At 41.2% G+C, this 26,688-nt stretch overlaps 6 protein-coding genes across 6 annotated transcripts in view; 1 reads left to right on the forward strand and 5 right to left on the reverse strand.

Annotated features, from left to right (window-relative positions):
* Positions 1 to 26,688, forward strand: part of LOC144651486 (lysophosphatidylcholine acyltransferase 2-like) — a 105,136-nt gene that overhangs the window by 5,967 nt on the left and 72,481 nt on the right. The gene's annotated exons all lie outside the window — the stretch shown is intronic.
* Positions 343 to 2,125, reverse strand: LOC144651523 (contactin-associated protein 1-like). Its single transcript, XM_078511485.1, has 2 exons — positions 2,021 to 2,125; positions 343 to 1,727 (listed from the first exon to the last, which is right to left on the reverse strand). Exon 2 carries the CDS (start codon positions 1,690 to 1,692, stop codon positions 583 to 585), a length of 1,110 nt encoding a protein of 369 aa, XP_078367611.1. The 5' UTR covers positions 1,693 to 1,727; positions 2,021 to 2,125; the 3' UTR covers positions 343 to 582.
* LOC144651586 (uncharacterized) lies at positions 2,013 to 7,274 on the reverse strand (the record flags this gene model as incomplete). Its single annotated transcript, XM_078511534.1, has 5 exons — positions 2,013 to 2,674; positions 2,880 to 2,965; positions 4,685 to 5,822; positions 6,085 to 6,738; positions 7,016 to 7,274. Coding segments are annotated over 5 exons (2,799 nt in total), but the record flags the coding sequence as incomplete, so codon positions are not given.
* LOC144651447 (uncharacterized) lies at positions 9,234 to 14,130 on the reverse strand. The gene is made up of 3 exons (XM_078511389.1): positions 13,155 to 14,130; positions 12,207 to 12,860; positions 9,234 to 11,896 (listed from the first exon to the last, which is right to left on the reverse strand). The coding sequence occupies exons 1-3, from the start codon at positions 13,414 to 13,416 to the stop codon at positions 10,749 to 10,751; spliced, it is 2,064 nt and encodes a 687-aa protein (XP_078367515.1). The 5' UTR covers positions 13,417 to 14,130; the 3' UTR covers positions 9,234 to 10,748.
* LOC144651455 (uncharacterized) lies at positions 14,389 to 17,356 on the reverse strand. The gene is made up of 3 exons (XM_078511395.1): positions 16,955 to 17,356; positions 16,065 to 16,718; positions 14,389 to 15,764 (listed from the first exon to the last, which is right to left on the reverse strand). The coding sequence occupies exons 1-3, from the start codon at positions 17,214 to 17,216 to the stop codon at positions 14,623 to 14,625; spliced, it is 2,058 nt and encodes a 685-aa protein (XP_078367521.1). The 5' UTR covers positions 17,217 to 17,356; the 3' UTR covers positions 14,389 to 14,622.
* LOC144651472 (uncharacterized) overlaps positions 19,695 to 26,688 on the reverse strand; it is a 28,005-nt gene continuing 21,011 nt past the window's right edge. Inside the window, exons 2-3 of the mRNA XM_078511414.1 lie at positions 21,071 to 21,724; positions 19,695 to 20,842 (exon numbers count right to left, since the gene is read on the reverse strand). Of these exons, the coding sequence (XP_078367540.1) occupies positions 19,695 to 20,842; positions 21,071 to 21,724 (1,802 nt within the window). The remainder of the gene's footprint in view (positions 20,843 to 21,070; positions 21,725 to 26,688) is intronic.

The raw sequence follows: 26,688 nt of genomic DNA on the forward strand, positions 1-26,688 counted from the left end.
TCAACAACATAAAAGCGTGATAAAGTTAGCCATATAACAATCACTACGATTTGTACAAGTTAATGAAGGATTCTAGTAAGAAATAAACGCCAATGGGAAATTTCATTTCAATTTTATTCATAAACTTGAGAAAGCGCACACCAAAAGTAGGCGCTAATTATCTTTTAACGTAGGAATGGTCATTTGGGCAGCATGCTTAAAAATCATTTTGGTAGCTGTTCAATTGAAAACCATAAGAAGCTGCAATCAGCATGTTGTTTGATGTTTGTCGCTGTTTTTAGCTTCCGAGCGAATTTTTTTTAAACAAAACACCCAAATATGTTCGCATTTGCGTTAGACTTTAGACTTTATAACTGGGACTAATAAAAATTTTTTATTAACACAACGCAGTCTCATGAAGATCTTTTCCTCCAGTAATTTGATTTAAATTCACTATAAAAAACTTTTTATTTACGTTTCCAGATATATTTCCGTTGTCAATATCTCGATGTGCAATTACATCTAAATAGAATGATGATGATGATGATGATTATTACAAATACTGAGATTCCAATAACATGAGAGCATTACAAATTAATTGTTTTACGCTATACCATAGCATTTCAGTTTTCCCAGTGTGTGGTAACCCTGGCCACGACTGCCTGTATCGCCAAACCTCAGCTGTTTAACTGGCAGATGTGACTTGTCAGTAAGGAGACCGCTGTCTTCACGCCATATCCAGTCATTCTTATCACAGTTACAACCATAACCGGGGTCTGCACATGAGTTGGTCATCCCGCATGCGCACTTACCACTGCCAGGTGATGCTCCGCCCCAGTACGTCATCTTAGTAGAATCACGTGACACCCACCATGCATATCCCCTACTTACTGTCACCGAATCATAACACTCGTACTTGATAAACTGTTCACAGTGTGAGGAGACTCTGGTGAGACTCGCAAGCTGGGACAGACTCGCTCCTGTGTAATGAATGTCACGAGAGTAACTACCACGACTGCCATAACCTTTCACGTACGTTCTGCTTTCACTGTCGTGACTTATCACTGTCACGCCAACTCCATTCTTGTCATTCATGTCACAGTAAGCTGTAAATGGTGCCAGGCCTCCCGCGCCATCTGGGTCAATGACGTAATTTCCGCTTACACTGCTGATGTCTTTTCTTATCACAGAACAACTGGAAGGCGCAGTAACAGGAGACTTTATTTTGACTTTAGCTTCTATTGTTGTCAGAGCATTAGTCGCTCTACAGGTGTAAGATCCTTCGTGTGATTTCCTTATCTTCTCAATAACCAGTGTTCCATTCAGTAGAACATTGGACTTTACAGGAAGTGAAGACTTTCCATCCTTTGTCCAAGTGATTGTAGTTCTCAGGTCACTCTCGGCCACACACGAAAGATAAACACTGGAACCAAACATAAAGGGAGTCACCTCTTGAGGAGGACGGACTTTGAACCGCAAACAAGAAAATATCATGAGTTGAACAGTGTTTGTTGCTAATCCCAGAATATTTTCTGCTCTACAAATGTATGTTCCACCATCCTTTCTTTTCACACTGTAGATTGTCAGGGTTCCATTTATCACTTCACTTCTGTCTTCAGGCAAACTACCGACTGACTTAGACCACATGATACTAGGAAGCGGCTGACCAGTAGCAGTGCAGGCGATGGTGACGTTTTGTTTCTCTTCAGCCATCAATCGATTGGATGACAATGAAAGTTGAGGAGGAACTGTCGAGAAATAGAAAATTATGATGATTTTCCCAAACGCACTTTTCCTATATTAGCTTATAGTTATTTTCCCCACTATTGTAGCCTTGCTTCGACAGGTGTATTCCGACTTTGAATATTATTGATGAGAATTATTCAGTTAAAACACCGGACTAAGATATTTTTTAGTGTTGATCGAAGTTGTTCTCAAATTCCTCTTTACGTAATATCCGGTAATATTCTCATATCATGTTAGGTGAAGTCTATATCAAATTCTACTCCTAAACCGTAAATACATGAATTCAGCTACTTACACTGAACAGTTAATTTTGCCGAGGCATTCACTTGTCCCAGCAAATTTTCAGCTCTACAGCTGTAAACTCCGTAGTCTCCAGGTCTAACGTCCTTCACAATCAGAGCGCCACTGGACTCTACCACGTGATGATCCACAGAGAGAGACGAATTCAGCTTAGACCACGTGACTTTTGGAGTTGGATTACCATCCGCTGTACATTTCAAGATGGCTGTCTGACTTTCATTGATTGTCATTTCAACAGGACGCTGTAGCAGAGATGGAGCCGAGATGGACTGACCTGGTTCACCTTTGACGCCTTTCATACCCGGTGGGCCTCTAGGTCCCACGGGACCCGGATCTTCCGGCACTCCAACATCCCCCTTTATTCCCATTGGTCCTTGAGCTCCTATTGGTCCATGTTTACCAGGAGGTCCGTTTGACCCGGGTCTCCCTGAGGGGCCTGGTCTTCCTCGGGATCCCGGTCTTCCTCGTCTTCCCGTGTTACCTTTTGGTCCTGTGCGGCAGAGTGTGTGATCTTTAGCACAGATTTGGTTTTGCAGCAGACCAACTTCTCGTTTGATCAGTTCTTGTACTTCAGAGGCTGTTAAGGTTGATTTTTGTTGTGAATCATCGGGCAAAGAACGTTCTTGTCTTGAGATGGTCTTTTCTTCTCCTGAAAAATTAGATTAAAAACTTGTAAACTGTCTAAACTGTGAATCCTGATTGTTTGACATTCGATGGTTACGAGTAAATGAGATTTCAGTTCCCATTAGATCAGGTTTCAGCAACATACCGTCACCATCGTTATTTCGTTTTTTATTCGTATACATAAAAATTGTAGAGAAATGGCAGAATGTTACTGAATGACAGAATGTTACTGAGTGTGATATCATTCGATGATGTTCTTGTATTCTGAGTTCCACGTGAATTAGCGCGATACAACACACAACAGACAACAGCAAGCCTGACGCGGAACACAAGCTCTTCAGTGTTTGTCTTCTGTTCGTCTGCTTCTCTTCTTTATCTTGTTCCATCGATACAGCTGCTACCACAAACTTGTGATGTCAAACTGATGCTATGGACGTTATCTTTTCTCTTTGAGCTGCTTTCACTGTGGGTTTAATCGTTGTAAAGACGATAGAAAGCTTCGCAAAAGCTGTTGTGTCACGGTCGTGTCCGAGCTTCACTTATGAAGGTGTAACACGAATCTTGTGTTGAGTGATATGAAGAAAACATGCAGTAAAAATAACTTTACTTGTCTGAGCTTGTAATGGAGATTCAGTATCACAGGAAGTATAATTATCTTATCATCCTATTGACAGGGGTCAAACCTATTCTAGAATTGAATTAATTTAAAAGCCTCCGTGTACGGCTTCAGATTTCAGATTTTTATTATTTCACACTATTTACAAAAATCTTACACTTGTTTGTTGGTTCTAACTTATTTCTTTAAATATGTTACGAAAGTAAGTCAAAGATTGTATCAACCATCGTCTGCATTCTTTTATTTTGGCAGAAAAGAGGGAGCGATGGCTAAATGATGGACGACTATTATACCTATGTCACGTGGTACACCTTCTGCTGATACTCGTCATAAAAGGGTCAAAACGAACAATTTGGTTGAAAGACGACGAGAGCGCATGAGAGTCGATGAGAGTGCGTGAGAGTTTCAAGCTAAACGAGAGCGAGAGTTTGAACTCTCATCAACTCTCATCCACATTTGGCCCGGGCTTTAGTTTGATTTTCCTTCATACCTGAGTAACAGTAATAATAAGGAAATTATAAGTCAGTAACATGAAACAATGATGAGAAAGTTTATTTAAAGAAGAAAACAGCAATTACAATAAATGTGTTCTGATTTATTCTCCCAAAACGCTCTCAGTATGTTAATTCAAACAAATGACATGCATCTAACGTATCATCATCATCATCATCATCATCATCATCATCATCATCGTCATCTGGTGGTTTTGGCTTTGTCAAAACGCTTAATTTGTGACACACCCCCTTAGCGTGGTTCATGTCTTTTCACACCCGAGTCAAGTTTCTCCTCGGTTATATCAAGTTCAGCGTCGTCTCAAAGGTCAATTGTGGTTTCTCCTCGCTAGTTTTACCCTCCCTACCCTCCCTAGGTTTAATTTGTTAGCCCGCAGTTTTCAACAAATTGTTATTTTGCCCCCAACTCGTTGCCTTGCTTTTGTGTCTACTAATTATCATCATCAACAACAACAACATCATCATCATTTATTAGCAATATAACGGTGATATAACAGTAGAGACTTATAATGGTAAGGCGGAGAGACCTCCTAGAAACCAGTTATCAATTATCTTCGTGTCCCACTGTGCTCAACCCTGGGAGCTGATCATCGCCGGGGAAAGCTAGGCCGTATTTGCGCATATCTCGGTAAATTTCACCGTTTACACTTTTTCCAACCTGCTCGCTTTAATTTCTTTAGAACAAAACGCTCGGAAAAAAACAAGAGGAAATAACAGTTTCTTCACATGATACAGTTAGGTTACGATTCAGTATGTTTATTACTTTCTTGCAAATTCATTAGCCCAGTTATCAAAAATCTTTTTCTCTAAAGATCCAACAACTGGATCTTTAGAGAAAAAGATTTTAAAAAATTGTTTTTTTAAAACAACTGGATCTTTATAGAAAAAACATTTTAATTTTTTTTACGCAATGCCATAGCATTTCAGTTTTCCCAGTGTGTGGTAGCCTTGGGCAGACCCACTTGTATCGCCAAACCTGAGCTGTTTAACTGGCAGCTGTGTCTTGTCATTGAGGAGACCGCTGTCTTCAGGCCATACAACGTCATTCTTATCACAGTTACAGCCACGCCAGGAATCTGCACATGAGTTGGTCATCCCGCATGCGCACCTACCACTGTTAGGTGATGCACCGCCCCAGTACGTCATCTTACTTGAATCACGTGACACCCACCAGCCATATCCCCCGTACCTGAACATCACTGAACCATAACACTCGTACTTGATAAACTGTTCACAGTGTGAGGAGACCCTGGTGAGGCTCGCTAGCTGAGACATACTCGCTCCTGAGTAATGAATGTCACGTGAGTAGCAGCCTTGAGAGGAACATCCATCCACCAATGTTCTGCTCTCACTGTCGTGACTAATCACTGTCACGCCAACTTCATTCTTGTCATTCATGTCGCAGTAAACTGTAAACGGTGCCAGGCCTCCCGCGCCATCGGAATCAATAACGTAATTTCCGCTGACACTGCTGACGTTTTGTCGTATTACAGAACAAGAAGTCAAAACAACAGGAGTATTGATTTTGACTTTGGCTTCTATTGTTGTCAAAGCATTAGTCGCTCCACAGGTGTAAGATCCTTCGTGTTCTTTCGTGCTGCTTGAAATAACCAATGTTCCATTCTGTAGAACATTGGCCCCTTCAGGAAGTGAAGACTTGCCATCTTTTGTCCAAACGATTGTAGGTCTCAGGTCACTCTCGGCCTCACACGGTAAATGAACAGCGAAACCAATCGCAGGAGTCACCTCTTGAGGAGGACGGACTTTGAACCGTAAGCGAGAAAATGTCATCAGTTGAACAATGTCTCTTGCTGATCCCAGAATATTCTCTGCTTTACAAATGTATATTCCAGCGTCCTTTCTTGTCGCATTGAAGATTGTCAGGGCTCCATTCATCACTTCAGTTCTATCTTCAGGCAAACTACCCTCTGCTCTAGACCACGTGATACCAGGAAGCGGCTGACCAGAAACAGTGCAGGCGATGGTGACGTTTTGTTTCTCTTCAGCTATCAAGCGATTGGATGACAATGAAAGTTGAGGAGAAACTGTCGAGAAATAAAAAAAATTACAGAAATTAGGATAAAGTATTTGCCAAACACAATTTTGTTACTTTTTATATCTTAGCAGTTGTAGGTCATTCCGACTTTAAATATTATTGTTGTTTTTTTGTTGATCCAAGTTCTTCTGAAATTCCTCACTTGGTAATATTCTCATATATTATGTTAAGGTAATTTTTCGTTCGGAAGGGCTGTTTTACAGCATTAAACCTACTCCTAAACCATTAAATACATAAATTCAGCTACTTACATTGAACAGTTAATTTCGCCGAGGCATTCACTTGTCCCAGCAAATTTTTAGCTCTGCAGCTGTAAACTCCGTCATCTCCAGGTCTAACGTCCTTCACAATCAGAGCGCCACTGGACTCTACCACGTGACGACCCACAGGAAGAGATGAATTCAGCTTCGACCACGTGACCTTTGGAGTTGGATTACCATCCGCTGTACATTTCAAGATGGCTGTGTGACTTTCATTGACTGTCATTCTAACAGGACGCTGCAGCAGAGATGGAGCCGAGATGGACTGGCCCGGTTCACCTTTGACGCCTTTCATACCCGGCGGGCCTCTAGGTCCCACGGGACCAGGGTCTCCCGGCATTCCAATATCGCCCTTTATGCCCATTGGTCCTTGCGCTCCGATTGGTCCATGTTTTCCAGGAGGTCCGCTTGATCCGGGTCTCCCTGGGGGTCCTGGTCTCCCTCTGGTTCCCGGTCTTCCTCGTCGTCCCGTGTTGCCTTTTGGTCCTACGTGACAGAGCGTGTGATCTTTAGCACAGACTTGGTTTTGCAGCAGACCAAGTTCTTGTTTGATCAGTTCTTGTACTTCGGAGGCTGTTAGGGTTGATTTCTGTTGTGAATCATCAGGTGAAGTGCGTTTTTGTCTTGAAATTTTCTCTGTTTCGCCTGAAAAAATAGAGCTGTTTATTCAAAACCGTAAACTGTGAATCATTCTTTGACATTAAGCGGTTGCTATGATGTAATAACACAACCTAGTAACAAAGATTTCCGTGTCCATTAGACTGGGTTCAACAACCCAGCTTTAGCCACCTTATTTCGCATTTATTTGTTTTTGTAAAAAATATATACACTAAAGATAAATGATAGGTAGCTCTGGTTAAGACGACGATAATAGAAAATGTATACTATTGCAAATACCGTTTCATGGCGAAACAATGCTCACCTTCGGTCCCTTGCCAATGGCGGCCTGTAGCTATAACTTGCCATCTGCCGTAATTTTGTTGTACTTTTCGAAGGATATTTGTCTCCATCTTATCACAGAATGTTACTGAGTGTGATATCAGTCGATGATGTTCTTGTATTCTGAGTTCCACGTGAATTAGCACGATACAACACACAACAGACAACAGCAAGCCTGACGCGGAACACAAGCTGTTCAGTGTTTGTCTTGTGTTCGTCTGCTTGTCTTCTTTATCTTGATATCAAACGGATGCTTTTAAAAGACGTTTTCTTTTCACTTTTAGCTGCTTACAGATCAGTTCACTGAGGGTTTAATCGGTGTAAAGACGATAGAAAGCTTTTGTGTCCGAGTTTCACCGAGGAAAGTGTATCATGAATCTTGTGTTTACTGATATAAAGTAAAATTAACTTAACTTGTCTGAGCTTGTAATGGAGATTCAGTATCACAGAAAGTATAATTAAGAATCATCTAATTGACAGGGGTTAAACGTATTTACTTGAATTGAATAGCACCTTAAGTTATTTCACTGCATGCGGAAAAAGATCCCCTGGCAAGGCGAGTTTAAATTCTTGACCTCGAGTTGGTTAGACGTAATGGTTCTAATTGATTTCCCAAATTCATCTGTGAGGAAAATTAGTAAGCGGTGGTACAAGCCATCGGCATTGCTTGATATTTTTGTAGACAGCGGGGAGGGGTGAGTGAATGATGGACGGCTATTATACCCCACGTGTCACGTGGTACACCTTATGCTAATACGCGTCACCAAGGGAATATTTCTCTTGGCGTCACAAAAGTATCAAAGGAACAACTTTTTTTTCCCTGCATGCATACCTTGTGAAGATACAGCTGAGTCACGATTTCCTAATGTCAGGGCCTTACCTAGGATTTTTTGTCTACGGGGGCACATTTCCTTGGCGGGGCAACTGGGGTTTTGTTAGTTTAGTTTTTCTTTTCTTTTTTTCTTTATTTTTCTTAGTTTTTTAGTTTTCCTGACGGGAGCAACTGCCCACCTTCCCCCCTTCCCCTGCTAGGTACGGCCCTGAATGTAATTGTAACAGGGGCTTCTGCGGGGATTTATCCCTATGACTGGGCGAGATGTTCCCTGCTACGTACCTTCCAAGATCTTTTATATCAAGTGAACCAAATCATCATCAAAGAACACGGTGTTTTATGGAGATCTTGACTCGATCGCTTACAGGTGAGAACTCAAAGTTATTACAAAAAAGACACTGTCATAAACGAGTTGTAGCCAATAGCTAGTGATCCAACAACTCAGTTTGACTTACGTTAGCTAAGAAATTTTAAAATAGAGAAAATTCTAAGGATATAAGGCCCGGTTCAAACGTCGCGCTATCGTCGTGTCGAACTCAATTGTATTAAGTTCGACTTTAGCGCGATTGCAGCACGACAGTTGATTCAAACGTCGCATTTAATAGCTGCTGACTGGTTCGAACGTCGCGCTTTCGTCGTGTCGAACTCAATTGTATTAAAACAATGTGCACGTATCAAGAGTCTTGACAGAGCTATAAAGCTGGCTGAACCATTCGCCGAGGTTCTTCTCTTTTTGAAACCGTTGCAATTTTGATTACAGTCGCTGTTTATCTGCCGGGTTAGAGCGGCTCCCGTATTCAGCAACACATGTCCGTGTCTGAAATCACTGAGAAATTTGTTCCCTTTTTCCCGCCACACGGCCTTCTTTCTCGTAGTATAGTAGTAGTATTCGATTTTGCTGACAATACGGTTGAACATTCTGATAATTCCGAGTCAGTACTGATTTCGAGTTGCTCAGAGACTCCTCAGATGATAGGTCTTCATCTTCGCACTCTGAATCTAAGCTTTCGTTGCCATTCAAATTGACATCGCAATGAGCACAGTTATTTCTCCAAGCCATTTTTCAAATTCTGAATCTGATATTTACGCATGCGTCTCACGTAACCACGCTGTGAAAGTGTTCGGGACTAAATTATCATAATGTATGCATTAGGTTTCGCTCCAATTTGCACGACGTTTGAATCAAACGTCGTGCCAACGTCGAACTTAATATTCTTTAAGTTCGACTTAAGCGCGACTGTAGCTCGACATTTGAATCAACGTCGCGCCAGAGTCATCGTTTAAAAGGAGAGACAACGATTTCGAATAACTTCACTAAACGGCGCCAGAATGGCTTCAAAATCGGCACAAGAGACAGGAAAAGACACATTTGAGGTAGGAAAACTTTATTTCAAATTAGATAGTTATTTACACAATTTTTTTACGATCAGTTACTTTCCCATACAATTCTCTATATACACAAGCTGTCCCATACACCACGTATTTTGAGCTTGGGGAGCCTGTGATACAACTAGCTTAACGATAGCAGAAAATTATGTTGTTTCAAAATCTAGCTTTGTACCGAAAAATGTTCCGTATCATAATAATTTTACGGTGACATTTAGGAGTTTCAGAAATTAAAGTGGTTTACTTCTAAAAATCCTTCAGCCCCTAAACCAGTATAACAGTAATAATAAGGTAATAACATGCACCAATAATAAGTAAGAAGTTTATTTATTAAGAAAGACTTCAGATCTTAGTCTAGTAATCTGTCTACACCTTCTTCCTGATTATCAATCAATCAATCTTTATTAACGTGGTCAGTGTGTTCGTTGATACTAATCTCGTATTAAACGTTCAAACGTGCTTTCAAAAGAATGAGGTGAGAATCTTTATTCTTAAGGACGTTTGCGTTAATTGTTTATGCGCATCCTTACTGCGCACGTAATTCATGTCGCAACGTCACGTCACGTCATGCATGAGGGCGCGCGCTGAGAAATCTTTTTTTCGAGATAATTAACCTTTTGGGATAAATCTCTACCGATTGACAAAAATGAGAAAAATTCGAATGTTAGAAGTTTATTATTTTTTCATTTTCTCTTCCCGGGCGCAATCGAATCAGTCAATTTTTGCAGCATTTTACTGTTTTGAACGTTTGCAAATTCAATTGTTAAAGACAACGTTTACTCTAAGGGACTTTAAAAGTGAAATATATTTGTTCAATAGACCCACTCAAATATATTGGGACAAAGGAAGGTGCCCTGCATCAATTCAATTAAAATATTTTGTTGCCAGAATTCGCAGATATCATATCGAGTGACGACATCAAATTTATCCAAATAAGCGCCATCTTTCAGATATATTACCGGTATCTCGAAAACGCATTCGGTGACCCCCATTTTTTTTTACATTTCTGACATAAGTTACTTGTAAACTAGCAGTGGTGAAAATTTAAGAAAAATTGCAATGTTGGAAGATTTTCACGCGAACGTCCTTTCGGTAAGCGACAAGTCTTCTTTGTTTCAGCGTGTGATCATTAACGGGAGTTCATTCTCATAAACGAACATCTCTTACGATGGCTACGACTGCACTTCATATAACAGATGTTTACGCTTACGTATGACACATTGTATTTTTAACGTGTCAGAAAAGTCAAAGGTTTGGCTAAAATAATAAAGTGTCGTAAATGAAATTTTCCCCAGTTGTTAAATTCTTTTAAATTCGTTATTACCTTTTTGGCCAAATAAAATGTCACTAAAACTACTTTTTCTTTCAATGTTTGTGTTTTAGATTTAAATTGCCACAGACCGGGCACACAATTACTCAATTCAGCATAGTAACGATGATAAATGTTAGAAATGCATATGCTCAGTTCGCCATAACTTAATACAAATCACGTTGCTATTTAAGCTTTGCCATAACATTTCAGTTTTCCCAGTATGTGGTAACCTTGCTGGGCGCTACTATTCCATGTATCTCCAAACCTCAGCTGTTTAACTGGAAGATGTGTCTTGTCAGTGAGGAGACCGCTGTCTTCACGCCATACATAGTCATTTGCATCACAGTTACAACCATAACTGGGGTCTGCACATGAGTTGGTCATCCCGCATGCGCACTTACCACTGCCAGGTGATGCACCGCCCCAGTACGTCATCTTACTTGAATCACGTGACACCCACCAGCCATATCCCCCGTACCTGAACATCACTGAACCAACACACTCATATTTGATAAACTGTTCACAGTGTGAGGAGACCCTGGTGAGGCTCGCAAGCTGAGACAGACTCGCTCCTGTGTAATGAATGTCACGTGAGTAACTACCAGCACCGCTATACCCATTTACGTGCGTTCTGCTTTCACTGTCGTGACTAATCACTGTCACGCCAACTCCATTCTTGTCACTCATGTCACAGTTAACTGTAAATGGTGCCAGGCCTTCCGCGCCATCTGGATCAATGACGTAATTTCCGCTTACACTGCTGACGTATTTTCTGATCACAGAACAGGAAGTCGCAATAACTGGAGAATTGATTTTGACTTTAGCTTTTATTGTTGTCAGAGCATTAGTCGCTCTACAGGTGTAAGATTCTTCGTGTGATTTCTTGATGTTTTTAATAACCAGTGTTCCATTTAGTAGAAAGCTGGATTCTACAGGAAGTGAAGACTTGCCATCCTTTGTCCAAGTGATTGCAGTTCTCAGGTCACTCTCGGCCACACACGGCAGATGAACACTTGAACCAATCACAGGAGTCACCTCTTGAGGAGGACGGACTTTGAACCGCAAACGAGAAAATATTATGAGTTGAACAGTGTCTGTTGCTAATCCCAAAATATTTTCTGCTCTACAAATGTATGTTCCAGCGTCTTTTCTTGTTACACTGTAGATTGTCAGGGTTCCATTCATCACTTCAGTTCTGTCTTCAGGCAAACTACCAACTGACTTGGCCCACGTGATACTGGGAAGCGGCTGACCTGTAGCAGTGCAGGCGATGGTGACGTTTTGTTTCTCTTCAGCCATCAATCGATTGGATGACAATGAAAGTTGAGGAGGAACTGTCGAGAAATAGAGAACAAGATCATTTGGCCAAGCGCACTATTATGTTTATTTTCCTTTTTATTCTCCTTGTTACCTTACTTTATCAGGTGTGCTCCGACTTATGCTTTGCCCTTTAGATCAAGAGACTTCACAGTTTTTAATGTTGATCGAAATTCTTCTTAGCCTTCTTAAATTCCTTTATCGCTACAACTATAGAAACATACTAAATTGACGACTGTATCAAGAGATTTATCTTTCGAAAGGACCTGTTTGACAGGATCAACTTCTACACTTTAAACCGCAAAATACACAAAATAAGCTACTTACACTGAACAGTTAGTCTCGCCGAGGCATTTACTTTTCCCAATAAATTTTCAGCTCTGCAGCTGTAAACGCCGTTGTCTCCAGGTCTAACGTCCTTCACAATCAGAGCGCCACTGGACTCTACCACGTGACGACCCACAGGAAGCGACGAATTAAACTTAGACCACGTGACTTTTGGACTTGGATTACCATCTACTGTACATTTCAAGATGGCTGTCTGACTTTCATTAACTGTCATTTCAACAGGGCGCTGCAGCAGAGATGGAGCCGAGATGGACTGGCCCGGTTCACCTTTGAAGCCTTTCATACCCGGCGGGCCTCTAGGTCCCACGGGACCAGGATCTCCTGGCGTTCCAATATCCCCTTTTATGCCCATCGGTCCTGGAGCTCCTATTGGTCCATGTTTACCAGGAGGTCCGCTTGATCCGGGTCTCCCAGGGGGACCTGGTTTCCCTCGGGTTCCCGGTCGTCCCCGTCGTCCCGTGTTACCTTTTGGTCCTGTGCGGCAGAGCGTGTGATCTTTAGCACAGACTTGGTTTTGCAGCAGACCAAGTTCTTGTTTGATCATTACTTGTACTTCAGAGGCTGTTAGCGTTGATTTCTGTTGGGAATCATCGGGCAAAGAACGTTCTTGTCTTGAGATGGTCTTTTCTTCTCCTGAAAAATTAGATTAAAAAATCGTAAACTGTCTAAACTGTGAATCCTGATTGTTTGACATTCGATGGTTACGAGTAAATGAGATTTCCGTTCCCATTAGATCAGGTTTCACCAACATACCGTCACCATCGTTATTTCGTTTTTTTATTCGTATACAGAAAAATTGTAGAGAAATGGCATGTAATCTTGGGTGAAGTGTAGACGACTCGCATCACAATAATTGGCAATAATTATCGAAGAAATTATGCTTAAATATAGTTATACTGTCTACTGTACTAAAATGGCGAAACTTACCTTTGGAGGCTTGCCAATAGCGGCCTGTAGCCATAACTTGCCATCTGCCGTAATTTTGTTGTACTTTTCGAAGGATTTCTGTCTCCATCTTATCACAGAATGTTACTGAGTGTGATATCAGTCGATGATGTTCTTGTATTCTGAGTTCCACGTGAATTAGCTCGATACAACACACAACAGACAACAGCAAGCCTGACGCGGAACACAAGCTGTTCAGTGTTTGTCTTGTGTTCGTCTGCTTCTCTTCTTTATCTTGTTTCATCGTAGCAGCTCCTACCACAAATTTGTGATATCAAATGAAGTACGTTGAGGACGTTTTTTTCCTTTTTGAGCTGCTTACAGATCAGTTCACTGTGGGTTTAATCGGTGCAAAGAAGATAGAAAGCTGTTGTGTCCGAGTTTCACCGACGAAAGTGTAACATGAATCTTGTGTGTACTGATATGAAGTAAGTTGTCTGAGCTTGTAATGGAGATTCAGTTTCACAGGAAGTATAATTAAAGTAGCCTCTAATTGACATGGCCCACATGGGTCAAACGTATTCTAATACTAAGTTAGTTATTTAAACGTCTGCACAGCACTGCTGTGATAGAACCCCTTACCTGGCAAGGCGAGTTTGAATTGTTGACCTGAACTTCTTCAGACGTAATGGTTCTAATTAAGCGAAGTGTCTGAGTGACGTCACGACTCAGAAAAGACCCAGACAAACAAACCGAAGTGGCGGACAATTTTTCTAAAACACTTTCTAAAGCAGCCGGTATTCCTAAAACACTTTTATAAAACGAAAATTTCGCCTAGATTCCTTCTTTTTCTCTCAGAACACGCTGATGTTTTTTGAGCCGTTGTGGCGGTTATATTCATTTGCATACTATTTTTAGACCTCGCACGCTTCGCGATGAAATAAACCATTGGCATTCTTTTGCTTTCTTGCACAGATGGGGGTGGGATGGGAGGATGATGGACGACTATTATACCTATGTTACGTGGTACTCCTTATGGCGATACTCGTCACAAATGGGTCAGAGTCTAGATTTCAGTGATGTAATAATTTTGTAGTGACGTTTAGGAGCATCAGAAATTAAAGCGGTTCACTACCTGTAAACGCCTTCAGCCACTAAAGTTTGATATCCTTTTTAAGTCGTGAATGCAATGAACGACTTATTGCGGTTTGCTGGGTGGTGTAAAACTCCCTTGGACAGTTCGAAAGCGCCATAATGATTGTGAAAGTGGCTTTTTTTTTATTCGGAATCCTCATATTTAACTAAATCCTAACAATTCATCACCGTAACTCATATATCCTTCTAAACAATAGTATTGTAATCGTAAAAAGCTACCTGGAGAACTTGACAAATCCTCCGTGCCGTTTCGGTACGCTCTCGTTCTTACTTCGTGCTTCGGAAAGTCTTACTTACATTACTTACACAGATAGTAGCATTATGGTTACCTTGGTAACCACAATCACGTTGCTTTTTATGCTGTGCCATAGCATTTTAGTTTTCCCAGTGTGTGGTAACCTTGCTGACCGGCATAACCAGATGCATCCCCAAACCTCAGCTGTTTAACTGGAAGATGTGTCTTGTCAGTAAGGAGACCGCTGTCTTCGCGCCATACATTGTCATTCTTATCACAGTTGCAACCATACCTGGAGTCTGTACATGAGTTGGTCATCCCGCATGCGCACTTACCACTGCCAGGTGTTGCTCCGCCCCAGTACGTCATCTTACTAGAATCACGTGACACCCACCATGCTTTCGCTCCATTGAATATTCTTGAACCATGACACTCATACTTGATAAACTGTTCACAGTGTGAGGAGACTCTGGTGAGCCTTGCAAGCTGAGATAGACTCGCTCCTGTGTAATGAATGTCACGAGAGTAACTACCAGCACCGCTATACCCATCCACGTGCGTTCTGCTTTCACTGTCGTGACTAATCACTGTCACGCCAACTCCACTCTTGTCACTCATGTCACAATAAACTGTAAATGGTGCCAGGCCTCCCGCGCCATCTGGATCAATGACGTAATTTCCGCTTACACCGCTAACGTATTTTCTTATCACGGTACAGGAAGTCATAATAACTGGAGTATTGATTTTGACTTTAGCTTCTATTGACACCAGAGGATTAGTCGCTCTACAGGTGTAAGATCCTTCGTGTGATTTCTTGATGTTCTGAATAAACAGTGTTCCATTCAGTAGAACATTGGACTCTACAGGAAGTGAAGACTTGCCATCCTTTGACCAAGCGATTGTAGGTTTCAGGTCACTCTCGGCCACACACGGCAGATGAACACTTGAACCAATCACAGGAGTCACTTCTTGAGGAGGACGGACTTTGAACCCTAAGCGAGAGAATATCATGACCAGAGCAGTGTCTGTTGCTACTCCAAGAGTATTCTCTGCCTTACAGATATATATTCCACCGTCCTTTCTTGTCACACTGTAGATTGTCAGGGTTCCATTCATCACTTCAGTTCTGTCTTCAGGCAAACTACCGACTGACTTAGTCCACGTGACACTAGGACGCGGCTGACCAGTAGCAATGCAGGCGATGGTGACGTTTTGTTTCTCTTCAGCCATCAATCGATTTTTGAATGAAAGTTGAGGAGGAACTGTCGAAAAATAAAGAAATTGTGATGATTTGCCCAAACACTCTTTTGTTACATTTGATTTTCTCCGCTGATGTGCATAATTCCGACTTTAAATGTTATCGATGAGACTTAGACAATTAGAACCCAGGACTAAACATATTTTTTGTGTTGATCGAAGTTCTTCTGAAATTTCTTTTTTGGTAATATTGTCATATCATATTTCTCAACAACTATCATTTTTCTTTCGAAAGGGACTGTTTTATTAAAGCATACAACCTACCCCTAAACCGTTAAATACATAAATTCAGCTACCGTACTTACAATGAACAGTTAATTTCGCCGAGGCATTCACTCGTCCCAACAAATTTTCAGCTTTGCAGCTGTAAATTCCGTCATCTCCAGGTCTAACGTCCTTCACAGTCAGAGCGCCACTGGACTCTACCACGTGACGACCCACAGGAAGTGATGAATTCATCTTAGACCACGTGACTTTTGGACTTGGATTACCATCCGCTGTACATTTCAAGATGGCTGTCTGACTTTCATTGACTGTCATTCCAACAGGACGCTGCAGCAGAGATGGAGCCGAGATGGTCTGGCCCGGTTCACCTTTGTCGCATTTCAAACCCGGCGGACCTCTAGGTCCCACGGGACCGGGATCCCCTGGCACTCCAACATCCCCTTTCATTCCCATTGGCCCTTGAGCTCCTATTGGTCCATGTTTACCAGGAGGTCCGCTTGACCCGGGTTTCCCTGGGGTACCTGGTCTCCCTCGGGTTACCGGTCTTCCTCGTCGTCCCGCGTTACCTTTTGGTCCTGTACGACAGAGCGTGTGATCTTTAGCACAGACTTGGTTTTGCAGCAGACCAAGTTCTTGTTTGATCAGTATTTGTACTTCAGAGGCTGTTAGGGTTGATTTTTGTTCTGAATCTTCAGGTGAAGAGCGCTTTTGTCTTGAATTTTTTTCTTCTCCACCTGAAAAATTAGAGCCAATTATTCAAAATCGTAAACCATGAACCATTCTTTGACAATTAACGGTTGCTATGATGCAATAATACAACCTGGATTCAGCAACACAGCTTCAGCCCCCTTATTTCGCATTCATTTGTTTCGGGGATACTAAAGATAAATAGCAGGCACCCTGAGTAAAGACGACGAGCAAAACGCACAACATTTTGCAATGATTACAGAAGAACGTAAACAATGCTCACCTTTGGTCCCTTTCCAATGGCGGCCTGTAGCTATAACTTGCCATCTGCCGTAATGTTGTTGTACTTTTTGAAGGATTGCTGTCTCCATCTTATCACAGAATGTTACTGAGTGTGATATCAGTCGATGATGTTCTTGTATTCTGAGTTCCACGTGAATTAGCGCGATACAACACACAACAGACAACAGCAAGCCTGACGCGGAACACAAGCTGTTCAGTGTTTGTCTTCTGTTCGTCTGCTTCTCTTCTTTATCTTGTTTCATCGTTACAGCTCCTACCACAAACTTGTGATATCAAACACACTGATGCTAAAGACGTTTTCTTTCCACTTTTAGCTGCTTACAGATCAGTTCACTGTGGGTTTAATCGGTGTAAAGATGATAGAAAGCTGTTGTGTCCGAGTTTCACGGATGAAAGTGTAACACGAATCCTGTGTTTACTGATATGAAGTAAAAATAACTTTACTTGTCTGAGCTTGTAATGGAGATTCAGTATCACAGGAAGTTTTAATTATGGTATCATCTTTGATACTGACAGAGGTCAAACGTATTTTGGCTAGAATTGAAGTATTATTTTTAAACGTGTGCACAGCATGCTGCAAAAGATCCCATGGCAAGGCGAGTTTAAATTGTTGACCTTGAGTTGTTTAGACGTAATGGTTCTAATTAATTTCCCAAAATCATCTGTGAGGAAAATTAGTAAGCGATGATATAAACCATTAACCATCGGCATTCTTTTACTTTCTTGCAGAGATGGGGGAGGGGTGGGTAATGATGCATGACTATTATACCTATGTCACGTGGTACACCTTATGTTGATACGCGTCACAAAAGGATCAAAGGAACAATTTGGTTTTCCCTTGTATGCACGTCTTGTTCAGCGTGATGCAGCTGAGTCACGATCTCAGTCGGATGTAATAATTTTACGGTGACATTTAGGAGCATCAGAATTAACAATTGGTTCACTGCTAAACTGCCTTCCTTTTCTCTACACTAGTAACAGTAAGAATACGGTAAAAAAATTCAGTAACATGCATGCAACAATAATAAGGAGATAGTTTATTAAAAGAGGAAAACAGCAATTACAATGAATGTGTTCTGATCTACTCTCCCTTTAATAAGGCTCTCAGTATTTTGAAGTTAAACGAATTACATGTATCTGACGTATTTTTGTGTCATATTACACTCAACAACGGAGCACCGCCGAAACAAACCATGGCAGTTTTGCGCATATCTCGGTGAATTTGTAAACCAAGATCTTAGTCTAATACGCCGCCCACACTTCCTAGCTTGAACCTGCTCGTTTTGACTTCTTTAATTCACTAGAAAAACCCTAAAGAAAATAACAGTTTCTAGCTTTCTACCAAGTTCGTTAGCGGAGCTATCAAATATCTTTTACTGTGAAGATCTAGTCTTTGGGACAACATGCATAGAAATAAAAACCTTTTGGTAACTAGCTCAAAGCTTGGCCGGATTTCATATGAACAATTAATCAGGATCGATCAGATGCCATAATCAGGTATAGGGAACCTCAACTGTTAAGCTCGCATCCGGTTGTTAATGTTGTAAAGGTCGTTTTTATAGTGGTCATGCACTTAACTTCGAGAAAGCTAGCTTAAGATAAGATAAGATAAGAAACTTTATTTAAGTGTCAAAGCCTTATAGCCTGGAAAATAAAACCATACTAATTAGGGGACACTGCTAAAAACTAAAAGCTACACTAATACTAAATATAAATACAATAAAAATATATATAAGTCATATAAAAAATGTTATTATAATCTATGGTGTAAAAAATGTTAAAATCTTATAATAATGTTTTGACTTGAGAGGCACTAAGTGCAGCATAGGATGCATCCCTTACAGCCGCTGTCCATTAAGGGAGTTATATCTTTTTTGCGAATACGGTTTGTGAAAGCCTGCAGAGTCTTGGCTGATCTGTCAGCCGTAGAAAGTTTTCCCCATAGTTTGGGTCCTACATAACGCAAAGAGTGCTTTCCATAAGTAACAGTGTTGTATCTAGGAGTACAGGCATTGACACTAAAACAGAGGAAACAAACGTTTTAAATGAACATAACATAGTTAAAAAATCCCAACTGGCAGGAGGCAGACCAGTTAGCTATATACTAAGCGTGACCAAGAATTTGAACTATGGACGGCCGAAAATAAATCCAGTTAGTGGTCGCTAGTAGCAGGCAGTGTGGAGGGATTAAACCCGGGAGCTTCGGATTACAACACCTGCGGCCACGTTGCCGGCCACGTTGCCTCCTCAAACGCTCTTACGCACCTTGTTTCATGTCTGTGGCTATGTATCGACTATGTAGATAACGCGTCTTTTTAACGACATGAAAAGCACCAAACTAGACGCTAATTTGCCATGATGATTACATGTAGTTATTACTTCATATAACAGATTCTTACGCTACTGTATGACACATTCTTTGTACTTTTTAACGTGTCAAAAAGTTAGTTATTCAGTGTTACGAATTTTATAAACTAGATGCTATAATTGGGACTGAGTATAACTCTATGAAAAAATATAGTGTCGTAAGTAAATAATTGTTTAATTCTTTTTAATTCGATAAAAATTTTAACCTGAAACATCACTAAAGCTTTTTTTTTATATTTTCAATTTCCGTTTTTTTCGATATCTGTTGCTACTTAACTAAAGCATATTGACTATCATCATTATTTCAAGTGGGCTTGCAATAAATTGAGACAACAACAAATTAACATTTTCTTTTACGCTGTACCATAGCATTTTAGTTTTCCGAGTGAGTGGTAACCTTGGTTCCAACTGCCTATATCTCCGAACCTCAGCTGTTTAACTGGCAGATGTGTCTTGTCAGTGAGGAGACCGCTGTCTTCACGCCATACTCCGTCTTGCTTATCACAGTTACAACCATAATTGGAGTCTGCACATGAGTTGGTCATCCCGCATGCGCACTTACCACTGCCAAGTGATGCTCCGCCCCAGTACGTCATCTTACTGGAATCACGTGACACCCACCAGGCATATACCCCGTACCCCAACATAACAGAACCATAACACTCATACTTGATAAACTGTTCACAGTGTGAGGAGACCCTGGTGAGGCTTGCAAGCTGGGACAGACTCGCTCCTGTATACTGAATGTCACGCGAGTAACAGCCTCGAGAGTGACATCCATCCACCAATGTTCTGCTTTCACTGTCGTGACTTATCACTGTCACACCGACTCCATTCTTGTCATTCATGTCACAGTAAACTGTAAATGGTGCCAGGCCTCCCGCGTCATCTGGATCAATGACGTAATTTCCGCTTACACTGCTGACATATTTTCTGATCACAGAACAACTGGAAGGCGCAGTAACAGGAGAATTGATGTTTGCTCTGGCTTCTATTGTTGTCAGAGCATTGGTCGCTCTACAAGTGTAAAATCCTTCATGCGATTTCTTTATCTTCTCAAAAACCAGTGTTCCATTCAGTAGAACATTGGATTCTACAGGAAGTGAAGACTTTCCATCCTTGGTCCAAGTAATTGTAGTTCTCAGGTCACTCTCGGCCACACACGGTAGAGAAACACTTGAACCAAACATAGCGGGAGAGACCTCTTGAGGAGGACGGACTTTGAACCGCAGAGGAGAGAATATCACTACTTGAGCAGTGTTTGTTGCTGATCCCAGAATATTCTCTGCCTTACAGATGTATATTCCAGCGTCCTTTTTTGTCACACTGTAGATTGTCAGGGTTCCATTCATCACTTTAGTTCTGTATTCAGGCAAACTCCCAACTGACTTGGACCACGTGACACTAGGACGCGGCTGACCAGTAGCAGTGCAGGCGATGGTGACGTTTTGCTTTTCTTCAGCCATCAATCGATTGAATGATAGTAAAAGATGAGGAGAAACTATCGAGAAATAGAGAAATTATGATGATTTTGCCAAACACACTTTTGTTACATTTTATTTTCACTGCTGTTGTAGCCTTTCTTGAAAAGGTGTATAACAACTTGAAATATTATGTTGATGGGACTTAGTCAGTTAGAACACAGGTCAGTGTTGATCCCTGTGGTAAGATTGTCATATCGTAATCATATTTCCCAATAACTATGACAATATCACATTCTGCTACTTACATTGAACAGTTAATTTCGCCGAAGCATTTATTTCTCCCAGCAAATTTTCAGCTCTGCAGCTGTAAACTCCTTCGTCTCCAGGTCTAACTTCCTTAACAATCACAGCGCCACTGGATTCTACCACGTGACGACCAACAGGGAGCGATGAATTCAGCTTAGACCAAGTGACTTTTGGACGTGGATTACCATCCGCTATACATTTCAAGATGGCTGTCTGACTTTCATTGACCGTCATTTCAACAGGTCGCTGCAGCAGAGATGGAGCCGAGATGGACTGGCCCGGTTCACCTTTGACGCCTTTCATACCCGGCGGGCCTCTAGGTCCCACGGGACCGGTGTCTCCCATCATTCCAATATCCCCCTTTATGCCCATCGGTCCTTGTCCTCCTATTGGTCCATGTTTACCAGGAGGTCCGCTTGATCTGGGTTTCCCTTGGGGACCTGGTTTCCCTCGGGTTTCCGGTTTTCCTGGCCGTCCCGTGTTATCTTTTGGTCCTGTTCGGCAGAGCGTGTGATCTTTAGCACAGACTTGGTTTTGCAGCAGACCGAGTTCTTGTTTGATCACTACTTGTACTTCATATGCTGTTAGGGTTGATTTTTGTTGTGAATCATCGGGCAAAGAACGTTCTTGTCTTGAGATGATCTCTTCTTCTCCTGAAAAATTAGATTAAAAACTTGTAAACTGTGAATCCTGATTGTTTGACATTCGATGGTTACGAGTAAATGAGATTTCAGTTCCCATTAGATCAGGTTTCAGCAACATACTGTCACCATCGTTATTTCGTTTTTTATTCGTATACAGAAAAATTGTAGAGAAATGGCATGTTGGGTGAAGTGTAGACGACTCGCATCACAATAATTGGAAATAATTATCGAAGAAATTATGCTTAAATATAGTTATACTGTCTACTGTACTAAAATGACAAAACTTACCTTTTAGTCCCTTGCCAATGGCGGCCTGTAGCCATAACTTGCCATCTGTCGTAATTTTGTTGTACTTTTCGAAGGATTTCTGTCTCCTTGTTATCACAGAATGTTACTGAGTGTGATATCAGTCGATGATGTTCTTGTATTCTGAGTTCCACGTGAATTAGCGCGATACAACACACAACAGACAACAGCAAGCCTGACGCGGAACACAAGCTGTTCAGTGTTTGTCTTCTGTTCGTCTGCTTCTCTTCTTTATCTTGTTCCATCGATACAGCTGCTACCACAAACTTGTGATGTCAAACTGATGCTATGGACGTTATCTTTTCTCTTTGAGCTGCTTTCACTGTTGGTTTAATCGTTGTAAAGACGATAGAAAGCTTCGCAAAAGTTGTTGTGTCACGGTCGTGTCCGAGCTTCACTTATGAAAGTGTAACACGAAGCTTGTGCTAACTGATATGAAGAAAACATGCAGTAAAAAAAGCTTTACTTGTCTCAGCTTGTAATGGAGATTCAGTATCACAGGAAGTATAATTATCTTATCATCCTATTGACAGGGGTCAAACGTATTCTAGAATTGAATTAATTTAAAAGCCTCCTTGTACGGCTTCAGATTTCAGATTTTTATTATTTCACACTATTTACAAAAATCTTACACTTGTTTGTTGGTTCTAACTTATTTCTTTAAATACGTTACAAAAGTAAGTCAAAGATTGTATCAACCATCGTCTGCATTCTTTTATTTTGGCAGAAAAGAGGGAGCGATGGCTAAATGATGGACGACTATTATACCTATGTCACGTGGTACACCTTCTGCTGATACTCGTCATAAAAGGGTCAAAACGAACAATTTGGTTGAAAGTCGACGAGAGCGCATGAGAGTCGATGAGAGTGCGTGAGAGTTTCAAGCTAAACGAGAGCGAGAGTTTGAACTCTCATCAACTCTCATCCACATTTGGGCCGGGCTTTAGTTTGATTTTCCTTCATACCTGATCATGAGTAACAGTAATAATAAGGAAATTATAAGTCAGTAACATGAAACAATGATGAGAAAGTTTATTTAAAGAAGAAAACAGCAATTACAATAAATGTGTTCTGATTTATTTTCCCAAAAGGCTCTCAGTATGTTAATTCAAACAAATGACATGCATCTAACGTATCATCATCATCATCATCATCATCATCATCATCATCATCATCATTATCATCATCATCAACAACATCATCAACATCATCATCATTTATTAGCAATATAACAGTGATATAACAGCAGAGACTAATTATGGAAAGGCGGAGAGACCTCCTAGAAACCACCAGGCTTAAAGGGGAGGCCACCTCAGTTATCAATTATCTTCGTGTCCCACTGTGCTCAACCCGTGGAGCTGATCATCGCCGGGGAAAGCCAGGCCGTATTTGCGCATATCCCGTGTACACTTTTTCCAACCTGCTCGCTTTAATTTCTTTAGAACAAAACGCTCGGAAAAAAAAACTAGAGGAAATAACAGTTTTTTCACACGATACAGTTAGGTTACGATTCAGTATGTTTATTACTTTCTTGCAAATTCATTAGCCCAGTTATCAAACATCTTTTTCTCTAAAGATCCAACAACTCGATCTTTAGAGAATTATAAGAAAATGTTTTTTTAAAACAACTGGATCTTTAGAGAAAAAACATTTTAATTTTTTTTTACGCAATGCCATAGCATTTCAGTTTTCCCAGTGTGTGGTAGCCTTGGGCAGACCCACTTGTATCGCCAAACCTGAGCTGTTTAACTGGCAGCTGTGTCTTGTCATCGAGGAGACCGCTGTCGTCACGCCATACAACGTCATTCTTATCACAGTTACATCCACGCCAGGAATCTGCACATGAGTTGGTCATCCCGCATGCGCACTTACCACTGCCAGGTGATGCCCCGCCCCAGTACGTCATCTTACTGGAATCACGTGACACCCACCAGGCGTATCCTCCCCACCCCAACATTACTGAATAACGACACTCGTATTTGATAAACTGTTCACAGTGTAAGGAGACTCTGGTGAGACCCGCCAGCTGAGACAGACTTGCTCCTGTGTAATGAATGTCACGCGAGTAACAGCCTTGAGAGGAACATCCATCCACTAACATTCTGCTTTCACTGTCGTGACTAATCACTGTCACGCCGACTTCATTCTTGTCATTCATGTCGCAAAAAACTGTAAACGGTACTTGGCCTCCCGCGCCATCGGAATCAATGACGTAATTTCCGCTGACACTGCTGACGTATTTTCTGATCACAAAACAGGAAGTCAAAACAACAGGAGTATTGATTTTGACTTTGGCTTCTATTGTTGCCAGAGCATTAGTCGTTCTACAGGTGTAAGATCCTTCGTGTGCTTGCTCCCGGCATTCCAATATCGCCCTTTATGCCCCTCGGTCCTTGAGCTCCGATTGGCCCATGTTTACCAGGAGGTCCGCTTGATCCGGGTCTCCCTGGGGTTCCTGGTCTCCCTCAGGTTCCTGGTCTTCCTCGTCGTCCCGCGTTACCTTTTGGTCCTGTGCGGCAGAGCGTGTGATCTTTAGCACAGACTTGGTTTTGCAGCAGATCTAGTTCTTGTTTGATCAGTACTTGTACTTCAGAGGCTTTTAAGTCTGATTGCTGAGGTGAATCATCGGGTGAAGAGCGTATTTGTCTCGAGATGTTCTCTTCTTCACCTGAAAAAATACAGCCATTTATTCAAAATTGAATGTCAAACTGATTCTTTGACATTTGACGTTGCTTGTAAAAGAGTTCCCCCTTTCCATTAGATTGGATTTTAGCAACATAACGTCAGCCTCGTTATTTCGTTTTATATTTGTGTTAAGAGAAATTATAGAGAAATGGCATGCAAATGGCTCACATCACGATAATTGGCAATTATTGTTAAAGGAGTTTTATTATATATATAGCGAGAATTTTAAGCAATAAACCTTGCAAATAGAATTCTATATTTGCTATATTTCACATGTGGAAAAAGTCCAATCAGCTTCGCGTATAGCTGTCTTCACATGTGAAAAATATAACCAATCAGCATCTAGAGTAGTACGACTCAACCAATCACAGCGCAAGAATTCAAATGGTTTCCAACGAGGTCGAGAAAGCGAGCAGCAAGTTTGCTCTCGACGGCGACCTAACAAGACTTTCTTCGGAACTAACAACACATCCACGGACTTTCTAGGAATGTTCAGGCACTCTTGGGTTCGTCTTGGAAAAGTAAATTGCATTTTTTTACTCTGGATTTACGTCGTTCTTATTGTTTAATTAACCGAATGCTTGTGTTGTCACAATTTGTTCAAAATTCGCCTGTTGATTCAATTGATTAGAGAGTAATTCATTCGCTTGTGGCGACGTTTCCTCGATGCGATACGAAAAGTTTTGCTTTTAACGTACATATAACGCAGTGTGTTTATTTAAATAAAGTTTTTGTCTAGAAGAGTTTGTCACCAGTAATTTTTCTTTTTTATATTATTGAAATAGCGAATTCGCTTGTTAAGCTATGTGCATTTGCAGCTTTGTTTTCTCGTGCCGTTAACTGTTGTATGTCAAAGGTCATAAACTGGAAAAATTGGCGTAATATGTACAATGGTTGAATTCTCGTTATATATATAATAAACAAATTAACACACTTGCAATATGAGGGTTTTGGCGCAAATCCAAAAAAATGCGTTCGGGGCTTCGCCTGGCTCGCCTGCCGGCTTCGCCATTCTCGCCCCTCACTGTTTTTTTGGATTTGCGTCCAAAACCCTCATATTGCAAGTGTGTCGGGGTTAGATGACAGCCTTTCAACCCATGCACATGTATCTAGGCAAAGGCACCCTTTTAACACTTGTTGAGGACTGTCCTAAAACAAGTGGCCCCCGCCAAGCCCCAAAGAACAGGCGCGCCAGAATTATTTTTCAATTGAACAAATATTTTTTACTTTGTATATGCACCAAATGGCTGCTGCAAGATATTCGTCAGAAGTTTTGCAAGCTATGATGGAGGAAAACCTCCGTGAATTTCAAAGAAACCCGCAAAGAAATTTGTCTTTTTTACTGGCCAACACCGATTTTAACGATTGGCTCCGAGTATGGAAAATGGACATACCCGAAACCGAAAAAAACAACAAAGATCTTTTAATTTTTGCAAAAAAACACAAAAAAAAGTTTTATGATCTTTTGGAAAGTGAAATTGAAGAATTGAATGACATAAAAGCAAGCTTCGGGCTTAAAGTAAAATTTTCGATGAAAAGAAACGGAGTTACGCAACACATGGAGCACTATTTCAGAGAAAGAGAACCGCGTCTTTTTACAAAAAACACCAAAGACCGAATAAAAAAAGAGTTTGACGAATTTATTGACAAAGCAAAGGGAGAAATCGAGGCTTGGTCGGAGAGGGGCTCGGGGTGGGTTGTTAAAAGAATAACAAGGGCGTACACCTATGTTGCGCGTTATCGGCCATTGCGCGGAGGAACTTACTTGCCTTTGCCTCCCAAACTGGCAAACAAAAAAGCAATTATTAACGTGCAAAACAGTGACAACCAGTGTTTAAAATGGGCTTTGAGAGCTGCTTTATTCCCGCCTGCGAACGGAAAAGATCCTCAAAGAACAAGTAAATATCCCGTTGATGACGGCATAAACTACAACGGAATCGATTTTCCGACACCCCTAAAGCAGATTGACAGGCTTGAGGCGC

The sequence above is a fragment of the Oculina patagonica genome, chromosome 4 (genome assembly GCF_052425735.1).
Source record: "Oculina patagonica isolate OP01 chromosome 4, crgOcupat, whole genome shotgun sequence".
Taxonomy (NCBI): domain Eukaryota; kingdom Metazoa; phylum Cnidaria; class Anthozoa; order Scleractinia; family Oculinidae; genus Oculina; species Oculina patagonica.